The following is a 12,161-nucleotide window of genomic DNA, read 5'->3' as shown; positions in this document are numbered from 1 at the left end:
AATGCACTGCCATTGGGGGAGTCAGCAGGCAGATTTTCAGGGGTCCCCTTTTCTGAGCGACTTTGTGATTGTGGTTCAGGGAGTTTGGACACTGTTCGGCGTTTTTTTGTAGATTGTAAAAAGCATGATCTTGCCAGAGACAAATGGATCACAATATATATTCGGGGTGGGGGGTCTGCCCTAAAGCAAGATATAGTTGCAAAGTTATTGGCTGATGTGTGTGTATGTTAAGTGCCGTCAAGTCGCTTCTGACTCATGGCGATCCTATGAATCAATATCCTCCAAAATGTCCAATCTTTGACAGCCTTGCTCAGATCTTGCAAATTGAGGCCTGTGGCTTCCTTTGTTGAGTCAATCCACCTCTTGTTGGGTCTTCCTCTTTTCCTGCTGACCTCCACTTTTCCTAGCATGATTGTCTTCTCCAGTGACTCTTGTCTTCTCATAATGTGACCAAAATACAGTAGCCTCATTTTAGTCATTTTAAGTCAGTTCAGGCTTGATTTGATCTATAACCCACTGGTTTGTTTTTTTAGCCATCCACGGTATCCCTAACCCTCTCCTCCAACACCACATTTCAAAGGAGTCTACTTTCTTCCTGTCAGCTTTCTTCAATGTCCAGCTTTCACACGCATACAGAGTAATAGGGAACACGATGGCATGAATTAACTTGATCTTGGTGGCCAATGACACATCTTTACACTTAAGTATCATTTCTAGCTCTTTCATGGCTGCCTTTCCCAATCTCCTTCTGATTTCTTGGCTGCAGTCTCCCTTTTGGAAACGTAACCCTCGCTGTTTTATCTATGGTTTTTAATGATACCTCTTTTTAACTGTACTGTTTAGATATTATATTTTTGTATGTTTGGTTATTTATGTTTTACGGAATATGTTGAATTTGTTTTGCTTATGACCTGTTGGTCCACAAGCATAAAGAATGGAATAAAGGCAAAAGACACCCGTTGCTGTTCCTACCCCAGGTAAACTGGGAGAAGAGGTATGAAACAGCACACATTGTGGTACTTGTCTTTGTGTTTTGTGCAGTGAGGTTTCAGTTCGCATCAGACAAGTACAGTGATTTAAAGGACAAAACAGTGCCGACGAAACAGGTATGTTTAACGTTCATTATTATTAAAAAGTGGTTTTTGGTTTCCGTCAGCGCATAGTTTTAAATCAAGGGTTAGCCTGAAGAGATTCGTTCCCATTATAATTTTGAGGGGAAGGAGTTTCTACCCCAGCGGTCTACAAGTCTCTCTTCTTTTGAAATCCGTGGCCAAATCCATTTCCCAACCCAATGTAAACAGAATTTTGTCTGTTGGCTAAAGCTAGGAACAAAACTCGCTCTGGGCTTTTCACACAAACTGCCGTAATTGTGTTGTTGTGGGGTTGAGATAGGATCGTATCAGTGTGACCCTTTCCAACTTTTTAAAAAAGCGTCGCATTAGATTTTGTCACACACACACCCCATTGGAATGTAAACAGACATATGGAATATACATAGACAAGGCCTGAATTCCTGCCTGTGTACCCACAGCAAGCGGGAAGTATGAAGGACAAATCTTTAAGGACACCGATGGTGCATCTGACATTCATAATTTGTGTATTTGTTTCATTAAGCTATTATAAAGCAATTTATCATCACTGATAGATTTCCTTTCCTATTAAGAAGATCTCCAATCTTAGCTATCTTAAGGGGGGGGGCGGGTTGAGAAAGTGAACGTGGTAGAATCTGAAAGTACTTTGTAAGGAAAAGTACTCGAAAATTATTAATAAGAGGGGTACAGCCCATCTGTTACCTTACAATTTGGGGCTTCCCCGTTTCGATGTGGCACCTTGGCATTCACCACGTAGCCAGACCTGGTTCTAATAAAGCGCCTTTCTGTTTTCTTTGTAGTCCCATTATGCCGGAGATGGGCCGGAGTTCCAGCGTTCGCTGTTCAACCTCGGAGGGCAAAGTCCCTTGGTCTTGTATTATCTCAAGGTGCACGGGATCCCTAACACCCTAGGAAAATCTCGGCTTTACAAGATCACTCACACTGAAATTTGCAAAGAACCATATCCTTTTGTTGTTGTTGTAAGCCGAGTCGTATTTATCGGTTACAAAACTTGCATGTATCAATCGGAGGAAAAGTGTAAAGCAAACAGGGCTTCCGCTGCCTTGCCTAGCTTAGAATCATAGAGTTGGAAGGGACAACCAGGGTCATCTAGTTCAACCCCCTGCACAAGGCAGGAAATTCACAACTACCTCCCCTCCCACACCCCCAGTAACCCCTACTCCATGCCCAGAAGATGGCCAAGATGCCCTCCCTCTCATGAACTGCCTAAGTTCATAGAATCAACATTGCTGGCAGATGGCCATCTAGCCTCTGCTTAAAAACCTCCAGGGAAGGAGCAGTTACCACCTCCTGAGGAAGCCTGTTCCACTGAGAAACCGCTCTAAATGTTAAAGGTTCTTCCTAATGTCTAGCTGGAAGCTCTTTCGATTTAATTTTAACCCATAGGTTCTGGTCCAACCTTCTGGGGCAACAGAAAACAACCCAGCACCATCCTCTACATGACAGCCCTTCAAGTACTTGAAGATGGTTATCATCTCTCCTCTCAGTCTTCTTCTTTTCAGGCTAAACATACCCAGCTCCTTCAACCTTTCCTCATGGCGCCTAGTTCTCAAGATCTCATCAATGTTCCCTTTGCTCTGCGGAGACATAACAGCAGTGCACACTGATTCCTCATGTGGTTAAACCAAACCATAACAATGTAGCAGTAGTCACATGTTATGATGGGCCATGATTGGAAAGGCCAGCACGATTGAGATCCCTGTGTTGAACCATATCCCAAGACTCAAGGAGCTGAGACCCACAAGGCCTTGGTTTTCAGTGTTCAGAGAACTGGGGGGGGGGGGGAAAGAGGTGGGCAGCCTGGGAAGTTATGGGATAATTTTCCCAATTAGAAAATTAATAATAGCGAAGAAGGCTACCTGACAGACATTTGTTCACCTCTACTGGTCTTCCCTCGGCTAGTGTGGTGTAGTGGTTAAGAGCGGTGGACTCTGATCTGGAGAACCAAGTTTGATTCCCCATTTCTTCACGTGAGCAGCGGACACTAATCTGGTGAACCGGGTTGGTTTCCCCACTCCTACACATGAAGCCAGCTGGGTGACCTTGGGCTAGTCACAGTCTCTCAGCCTCACCTCCCTCACAGGGTGTCTGTTGTGGGGAGGGGAAGGGAAGGTGACTGTAAGCCAGTTTGATTCTTCCTTAAGTGGTAGAGAAAGTTGGCATATAAAAACCAGCTCTTCTTGTTCTTCTTGTACTGTTGTAGGAGATTCCTAGTGTTTTGGGGGTTCCTTACTAGACCAGTCTATGTGGAATGTGATTCCTGAAGATGACCGTACGAAAAAACAGTCCCACAAACCAGCATTTTAGTATCATTCTAGTACTGCATTTGCCCAGTGAACAGATGAATCATGGCTCAGCCTTGGACAAATGTTTCCAGATTCCAGGATGGTGTATTTTCCATATCATGTCTGGGTCAGATGTCTGGACCCTAAGCATTTGCAACCATGGGACGTGAACTTGGACATGATTTGTAGTACTTGGAACCGCTTTGCTGCGAGCCAGCCAGACTTTTAGACAGTTTATACGCTGCGTTATGCACTGTAAGCCTGTGCCTAGCCTCATTCGTATGGTTTTAAATTATACTGCCTAGCTGTTATGTTGGCTTTCTTCTGCAGAACTTTGAAGAGTCTGGGAAGGGAGGGTCAGTTTAATCAGTTTTGTTCTGCCGGGCATCCATAATCATTTCCAGCTATTCTGGGTTTTTGGCGAAGGTGGCCACTTCCATTAAAGATTAATGCCTGAATAACCTTGGGCAGTTCTGAGAGAAAATTCTTATCACTGTGTTCTCCAGGAAACCAAAATGCCTCCATTTGATAGATTAGGGAACTCAGCATTGTAATTTTCTGACAGCGTAGTTTATCTTTCCGCGGGGCACGTAAATGCAGGTTTTTAATTTCAGAAATGTGAGCTCAGTCGTTGAGAATATCTGAGATAGCGGAGGCTTCTAATTGTTCATGTACCACCCCGTGGCTCAGAGTGGTAAGCTGCAGTACTGCAGTCCAAGCTCTGCTCACGACCTGAGTTCGATCCCGATGGAAGTCGGTTTCAAGTAACCGGCTCGAGGTTGACTCAGCCTTCCCTCCTTCCGAGGTCTGTAAAAGAGCACCCAGCTTGCTGGGGGTAAAGGGAAGACGACTGGGGAAGGCACTGGCAAACCACCCCGTAAAACAAAGTCTGCCTAGTAAACGTTGGGATGTGACGTCACCCCATGGGTCAGGAATGACCTGGTGCTTGCACAGGGGACCTTTACCTTTTACCACTTAAGGAAGAATTGCCTTTCTGAAGCAATGCGCAGCAGAAACCGCCTGTTACGCGGAGGAATGTGGCCAGCGCTTACTGGGGACGATGATTCTCCTGGCCTCATGACCATTGCTTCCCTTCATCTGCCAAAGCTGATGAGTGATCAGAATGCTACTCTGGTACTATTTTGCGGTACCATTTGCGTTAGCAACTAATGTCGTAGTACTCGCTGTCCTAGTAGAGGCTGGTGAACAGCAAATGCTGTTCCTTTTCTTTCTTTTTACAAAAAAAAAACTTTAATATTAGAACATAGGAACATAAGAAAGGCCATGCTGGATCAGACCAAGGCCCATCAAGTCCAGCAGTATTTTCACATAGTGGCCAATCAGGTGCCTCCAAGAAGCCCACAAACAAGACGACTGCAGCAGCATTGTCCTGCCTGTGTTCCACGGCACCTAATATAGTAGGCATGCTCCTCTGATCCTGGAGAGAATAGATATGCCTCATGACTAGTATCCATGGATAGCCCCATCCTCCATAAGAACTTAAGGAAAGCCCTGCTGGATCAGACCCAGGCCCATCAAGTCCAGCAGTCTGTTCACACAGCGGCCAACCAGGTGCCTCTAGGGAGCCCTCAAACAAGACGACTGCAGCAGCACCATCCTGCCTGTGTTTCACAGCACCTAATAGAATAGACATGCTCCTCTGATCCTGGAGAGAATAGAGTGGCTCTGGCAAGAAGTTTGTGTGGCTTCCTCCATTAATCCTTAAAACAACTCTACGAGGCAAGGTAGGCTTAGGAACAAGTTAACTCAAGGTCACCCAGGTGAGCAAAAGCAGAAATTTGAAAACTACTTTGGCTCACTCCAGAAACCATCAAGATCTCCATCAGAACCCCAATTCGAATTGCTACTGGCTTTTAACAACAAGCCCAGCCCCAAAGATGTTTAACAAATTGGGGGTGGGTTTGAAGGAGGAGGCTTTTGTTAACATCATGATGCAGTAAATAAGAGCAGAGGTTTGGAGCGGTGGAGTCTGATCTGGAGAACCGGGTTGGTTTCCCCACTCCTCCCCACGAAGCCAGCTGGGTGACCTTGGGTAAGTCACAGCTCTCTTAGAGCTCTCTCAGCCCCACCTACCTCACAGGGTGTCTGTTGTGGGGAGGGGAAGGGAAGGTGATTGTAAGCTGGTTTGAGTCTTCCTTAAGTGGTAGAGAAAGTCGGCATATAAAAACCAGCTCTTCTTCTTGTTCTGGTTATAACACTTCTGGTTTTGCTCTACAAAGAGTTACATGAGATTTTGACTGCGGGGGGACGGGGCGGGCCTTGCTGTGTCCAGGGCTTTCCATAAATGACTCTGAAAGTCGTGTGGATTTTCATGGTTTTAACTTAAGCCTGCTATGATCAGGTTCCTCAAAGAACTGTATCTGTATCAAAGTCTGTATCTGTGTCAGATTTGGTTCATGGCTATACTCTGAAGCTTTAGATTAATCCCAAGGAAATTTGGTAAATCCTCTCTCAGAGGCCCTTGTTTCTGTTAGATATGATCTCCTGGTTTATTTTTCCCCCCTTGTGGTTGCCAAGTCAGTGTTGGAAACGTCGTGTTTGCATTTACGGTATTTCTCAGTTACTCTGTAGGCCTTTATGTGTCCTTTTCCTCTTCAAAACTGATGTGCTAAATTCCTCATCCATGATAAGCTTTTTTATTCCGGTATCTATAGAATTCATGGAGATGCATGGTTTACAGTGCCATCCTTTCTAAGTTGGAAGGTGTAAGATAGCACTGGTGGGGCAGTAGTCTTCAGCCACCATTAGCCCCAGTTATCAGCATGGGGCCCAGTTTTAATTCTTAACATGCATGTCCCTTTCATTCTCTGTCTAAAGCTTTTTGTGGTGTAGTGGTTAAGAGTGGCGGACTCTAATCTGGAAAACCGGGTTTGATTCCCCACTCTTCCACATGAGCAGCGGAGACTAATCTGGAGAACCGGGTTTGATTCCCCACTCCTCCGCATTAAGCCAGATGGGTGACCTTGGGCTAGTCATAATTCTCTGAGAGCTCTCTCAGCCTCACCTGCCTCACAGGGTGTCTGTTGTGGGGAGGGGAAGGTGATTGTAAGCTGGTTTGGTTCTTCCTTAAGTGGTGGAGAAAGTTGGCATATAAAAACCTACTCTTCTTCTTCGTCTAGTCTCCTTAGGGACCCCAGTTTTCCGCAGAGCAGTGCAAAGCCACTTCTGTTGCATTTCTGGTTGGGTATGGCTGTTCTCCATATTACGAAGGTACAAGCAGGTTTCTGATTAGAGTAGTGGTTCCCAAAGTGGGCAGTACCACCCCCTGGGGGTGTTGGGATTACCCAGGGAGGCACTAAGAGACAATGGGGCAGCAGGGGGCGCTAGAGGTGGTCCCCTTCAACTCTGTTGTTCGCTAATTTACAATAGATCAAGCTATGGCACCAGCCTGGCAAATTTGGTGGAAAATATCAGAATTTTTTCCCAGACTTTGAAGAGCTGGTACCACCGGATCAAGTTCATCAATTTTGTTGAATGGATTTCAACTAAAAAGTTTTAATTTGATTTTGAATTAGATGTGCAACCAACTGTTACTGTTTTGAAATTTTATTGTTATTATCTTCTTTAGTGTGTCATGCAAACCCCTATTTTGACTGATGCTTTTTATAGGGTAGGGGGCGCTGGGGTTGAGTTTGCGGAACCAAGGGGGCGGTGGCCTGAAAAGTTTGGGAACCCCTGGATTAGAGGGACAGGAGGTTGGATACTAATAACTTACGTGTTGAAACTGATACACAAACACAACTGGCCGCTGCAGTTGTTCTCAGCCTTAGACCATGAGTGCAGCTCATTCCGAGCCCTTCTCCCATGCGTATCTTAACTGGAGCAGAAGGCAAATGATCACATTCCTCTCCTTCCATCTCTGAAACGGCGCCAGAAGCATGCTATGCTCAGACACATCCTCAAGTGACCACTCTAGGCCCCGCGTAATGCTGTTTCCATCTGCAAGGCATGCTGACTTGATATAGAATCATAGAGTTGGAAGGGGCCACCAGGGTCATCTATTCCAACCCCCTGCACAATGCAGGAAATTCACAACTACCTCTCCCCCCCAACACACACACAGTGCCCAGAAGATGGCCAAGATGCCCTCCCTCTCATGATCTGCCTAAGGTCATAGAATCAGCATTGCTGACAGGTGGCCAGCTAGCCTCTGCTTAAAAACCTCCAGGGAAGGAGAGCTCACCACCTCCCAAGGAAGCCTGTTCCACTGAGGAACCGCTCTGTTAGAAAATTCTTCCTAATGTCTAGATGGAAACACTGATATGAATTCAGTGTTCCAGTCAAACCTCCCAAAAGATTGTGAGGGGAGGAAGAGTGTTTTTCCTTGACTGGACAGGCAGCACGGCAGTGTCTCCCACTTATCAAGATGTCATTGTGGAAAGTCAGAAGTTCACCAAGAAACTGCACGATGATTTTCTCGAGTAAGTAGTCACAGACTCACAATAACTGTCTTTGCTACTGCAAAGCTCTTTGTGTTTGGTTGGGGAGGCTTTATAAAGAACTGCATGCAAAAGATCCCAGATTCAGTCCCTTAGGGAGCAGGTTTTGGGAAAAGGCTTTCTTCCTCTGAAACCTGGGAGAGCTGCTGCCAATCAGAGTCAGCAGCCTCGAGCTTAATGGACTAACAATCAACTGTTTAAATGAACAAATTAAATTGCCTAACGGGGGGAAAAACCCACAAGAAATGTGAATCACAGTGATGGTTCAAAAATAATAAAATTCAATAATACAATGTCCATTTCAGCTACTTCCTTAGACAGTCTGGTACTTCGGGTAGATTGCATTGTTTATCATGCATTCCTCGTCAAGAATTTTGTGTTTTTTAAAATTTATAAACTGATCCAAGAAAATGCTTTTAAGGCTGCCGTGAAGAAATTCAGCTAGAATTTGCCCCGTGGCGCAGAGTGGTAAGCTGCAGTACTGCAGTCCAAGCTGTGCTCACGACCTGAGTTGGATCCCAACGGAAGTCAGTTTCAGGTAGCCGGCTCAAGGTTGACTCAGCCTTCCATCCGAGGTCGGTAAAATGAGTACCCAGCTTGCTGGGGGTAAAGGGAAGGTGACTGGGGAAGGCACTGGCAAACCACCCCGTCAACAAAGTCTGCCTAGGAAACGTCGGGATGTGATGTCACCCCATGGGTCAGGAATGACCCGGTGCTTGCACAGGGGACCTTTACGTTTAAAACACACACACACAAAGATTTTCTGTAACTGCATCGTTCACAACGGTGAAACGTGAAAGATAATATAGATCTGTAGATTCTTTAGCTACTGATTGAGGAGCAAGAGTTGCACAGAGACCTGACCAACGCCCAGGTCCTTAAGATGCCCTTGGCAACTCAGCGTTGCAGTCCTAGGCAGAAGGGCTCTAGCATGAACCCACCGAAAGCAATCAGCTTAGACCGGAGTAACTCCACATAGGACAGCGCTTGGTGAGTCATTCATTTCAGTCTAAAGCGTTGCAGATGTCGACAGCTGCAGTCCTCTGAGCTGAGTGGGGGAAAGCCGGTTCAAGGGCACCCTTTCAGGGCTCTTCTGGACCAAGAGATTTGAAGAATGCTGAGGCTTCCAAACAAACAAAACTTACTGGAAAAAGCCAAGATAACCCAATTGCTCCATTTTAACGTTCAACTCCGAATCGTCTAATGTTTTAAATAGCTGGGGGGGGGGGGGGTGTGTGATTAGCATCTTACAGTTCCAAAAAGCGCTGCATTCTTCTGGATAATATTTCAAGTATGCTTAATATGTGGCTTCGCTTTTTAGTTTTGAGCATAGATGCACCGAAGAACTAACGGAGATAGAAGAGCAGAGAGAAAAAGTGAACCGGAGATTCCTAAGGTTTGTTTTTTATCTGTTTCAATCATTAACAAAGAGTTCATCCTTAGGAATATTAGTAACTGCCAGGAACAAATTATATGTCTGTGTCTAGCAATCAATCGATCGATCGATCAATTGATCTTTATTGGCATATACTCAGAAATATGACGTGAGCAGTACACAAAATTCACTGTCCATACATTTCCGATTTAAATATGGTTCAGACTTTAGTCCTTATATTGACAACATCCAGACTAGTAGTGACTGTTGTTTTCTTTATCCCACCCCACCCCCAATAATTCTTATTGTATGCAAAATATTAAAGCTTGAAAGCAGCTGAGGAATAAAGCAATATATCAGGTAAACAGTTTTATTAAAAACTCAGGCATTATAATGGTGAATACATTTTTAATGTGCACTGAAGGAAGTCTGTCTAATGCTGTAGTAACTGAAGCGGTGTGCGGTTGCACCTTTCACAACTTCAGCATCAAGAGCCAAAGAAGAAAACTTTGGGTTGGACCCAGGCATCCGAGGGCACCAGGATCACAGACCTTCCTCTTAACAGTCCTGCCCGACCCCGGCTATGTCAATCCCCAAGTTCGCCGGACCTGCATGGACTAATAGCCGTGAAGATTGCCAGCCACCTGGGTCCGCAGAAGTTTTAAAATGTTAATTAAAAATAATAATTATGCAGGCCAAAAGTCCAGCGCAGGAGAAATGGAATTCAGCGCATGTGTGCAGGCCCAGGTGAATCCTGAACTCCAGATGGTGGTGCAGGTTTTATTGGCATATTGAAATGTTACCTTTCTCTTGGGTTGATTTAAACGCTTCTAGAAGAGTTATGCTACTGTGTTTTGGAACACAGCTCTCAAGGAGTAACTCTTGAGGAGGGAAAGCAGTTGCGTTGGCCTTGCCCTGCTTACTAGAAATTCCAGACACTCACTGAATTGTCACTTGAGCTAGGCTAAATTAGGAGGAACCACAGATGCAAGTCTTCAAAAGTGCAGCCGCCAAGACAGGACTATAGGAGACAGGTCACTAAATGGTCATTGTCTTTTGTTTCTAGGCTGTTGGCAAAAGTCAACAAGAATCCTAATGAACTACAGTTGAGAACGCAGGCCTTAATCCAGAAACTGGTTAGTCACCTTTTTATATCAATCTTTTAAGTGTGTTTTGCAGCTTAGATGAGGAGCAGGGAGCCTGTCTGTGTTCGAGGACGCTTCTGTACATTTTAAATGGGCGAGAAGAGCACATTCCACTTAAAGGGAGGGGCTGTGGCTCAGTGGTAGAGCATCTGCTTCGTATGCAGAAAGTCCCAGGTTCAATCCCCGGCATCTCCAGTTAAAGGGACTTGGCAAGTATGGCCGGGAATACTCAAGCCAGTCACTGTAATTAAACCATATAATATCAGTATCTAATGTAATGTAATTTTTGTGCTTGATTTTAACTGTTTCCTTGTTGGACCTGATTTGATCTTTGTCTACTTGATTGTAACAGCCTTTGGCTATATACAGTAAATCTGTACCTGTAAACTACCTCGGGGAGGGGCTGTGACCCAGTGGTAGACCAGTGGTAGCATGCAGAAGGTCCCAAGTTCAATTCCGGCGTAACCGGTTAAGTAGGCAAGTAGGCGATGTGAAAGACCCCTGCCTGAGACCCTGGAGAGCCGCTGTCGGTCTGAGTACACAGTACTGGCTTTGATGGACCAAGGGTCTAATTCAGGATAAGGCAGCTTCATGTGTTCACTTTGTCTCGTATGCATATGCCGGACACATAGGTGGGATGCCCATCTTCAACTAGCAGAGCTGAGAAGAAGCCCCCGTTCTTTATCCAGGCAGGTGATAAAGCCCACTCAACAACTTCTGCCTCTTTTAGGAAGGGTACAGCTCCCTCCACCAGAACCCTCATTAGTACCTCTCTTTTAAAACAGCCAGCATTGTCCACAAGATCTGCACAGGCCCTGACCTGCTTTCTTGGCCCAGCTACTTTGCATGGCGTCCTTAACTAAGCACTTCCCACTAGCACTTCTTTGGGCTAGTACTTGTTCGCAGCTGCCACACTTATGGACCGTTCGCCACCCCCGGATGCTCAGCCTTCTTCTTCCAGAACCCCCTTTTCTCCTGCAGTCCTTACAATACCTATGACTCATGGAAGGTGGGTAGTAGGTTTTCCTGGATGCTTACCTGAATCAGAAGAATGTCACCTGGTAAGCTGTTCGTTCCAGTAAAGTTAAGATTTTTTTTTCAATTGGAGGCATCAGATTAGTAAAGCAAAGTTAGACGTGCCATGGAAATCTTGCTAATTGCTGCTTCAGGTTCTCCCTGGCTATCATTCCACGTTTTTTCCAATACTGACTTTCTCTGGGGATTGACAATGCAATCCTGAGTAAAGTTATGTCCTTCTGAGACATCTTATCTAGAATAGATGTGTGTTCCTGGCTTAACTTGGCAGTCAAATTTTCAGATCAAATCAGGTTTATTTACGGTCAAAGACCAGCAACAGTTGCCATAGTTCCAGCCATATTAAAATTACCGGATATCACCATTACAATAATACAGCACATCTCTGATCCAAGGTGATAAATCCTTAGTCTAAATATATGCCTATTGTAAAGGTAAAGGTCCCCTGTGCAAGCACCAGGTCATTCCTGACCCATGGGGTGACGTCACATCCCGACGTTTACTAGGCAGACTTTGTTTATGGGGTGGTTTGCCAGTGCCTTCCCCAGTCATCTTCCCTTTACCCCCAGCAAGCTGGGTACTCATTTTACCCACCTCGGAAGGATGGAAGGCTGAGTCGACCTTGAGCTGGCTACCTGAAACCAACTTCCGTCGGGATCGAACTCAGGTTGTGAGCAGAGCTTGGACTGCAGTACTGCAGCTGACCACTCTGCGCCACAGGGCTCTCATATATGACTATTGTATGCTCC

General features: G+C 45.4%; 1 protein-coding gene and 1 non-coding gene across 2 annotated transcripts in view; both read left to right on the top strand.

The window, feature by feature from the left end:
- FAM227B (family with sequence similarity 227 member B) overlaps positions 1–11,143 on the top strand; it is a 106,944-nt gene extending 95,801 nt beyond the window's left edge. The window contains exons 11-16 of the mRNA XM_056866077.1: positions 1,042–1,106; positions 1,892–2,052; positions 7,762–7,839; positions 9,179–9,253; positions 10,299–10,368; positions 11,108–11,143. Coding sequence (XP_056722055.1) covers positions 1,042–1,106; positions 1,892–2,052; positions 7,762–7,839; positions 9,179–9,253; positions 10,299–10,368; positions 11,108–11,143 — 485 coding nt within the window. The remainder of the gene's footprint in view (positions 1–1,041; positions 1,107–1,891; positions 2,053–7,761; positions 7,840–9,178; positions 9,254–10,298; positions 10,369–11,107) is intronic.
- TRNAT-CGU (transfer RNA threonine (anticodon CGU)) lies at positions 10,501–10,572 on the top strand. Its single transcript has one exon. It is a non-coding gene; the product is annotated as a tRNA-Thr (tRNA).
- Positions 11,144–12,161: the final 1,018 nt, after the last annotated feature.

This window comes from Euleptes europaea, chromosome 20, assembly GCF_029931775.1.
Source record: "Euleptes europaea isolate rEulEur1 chromosome 20, rEulEur1.hap1, whole genome shotgun sequence".
Lineage (NCBI taxonomy): Eukaryota > Metazoa > Chordata > Lepidosauria > Squamata > Sphaerodactylidae > Euleptes > Euleptes europaea.
The sequence above is the reverse complement of the archived record's forward strand: the minus strand, read 5'-3'. Positions and strand labels throughout refer to the sequence as shown.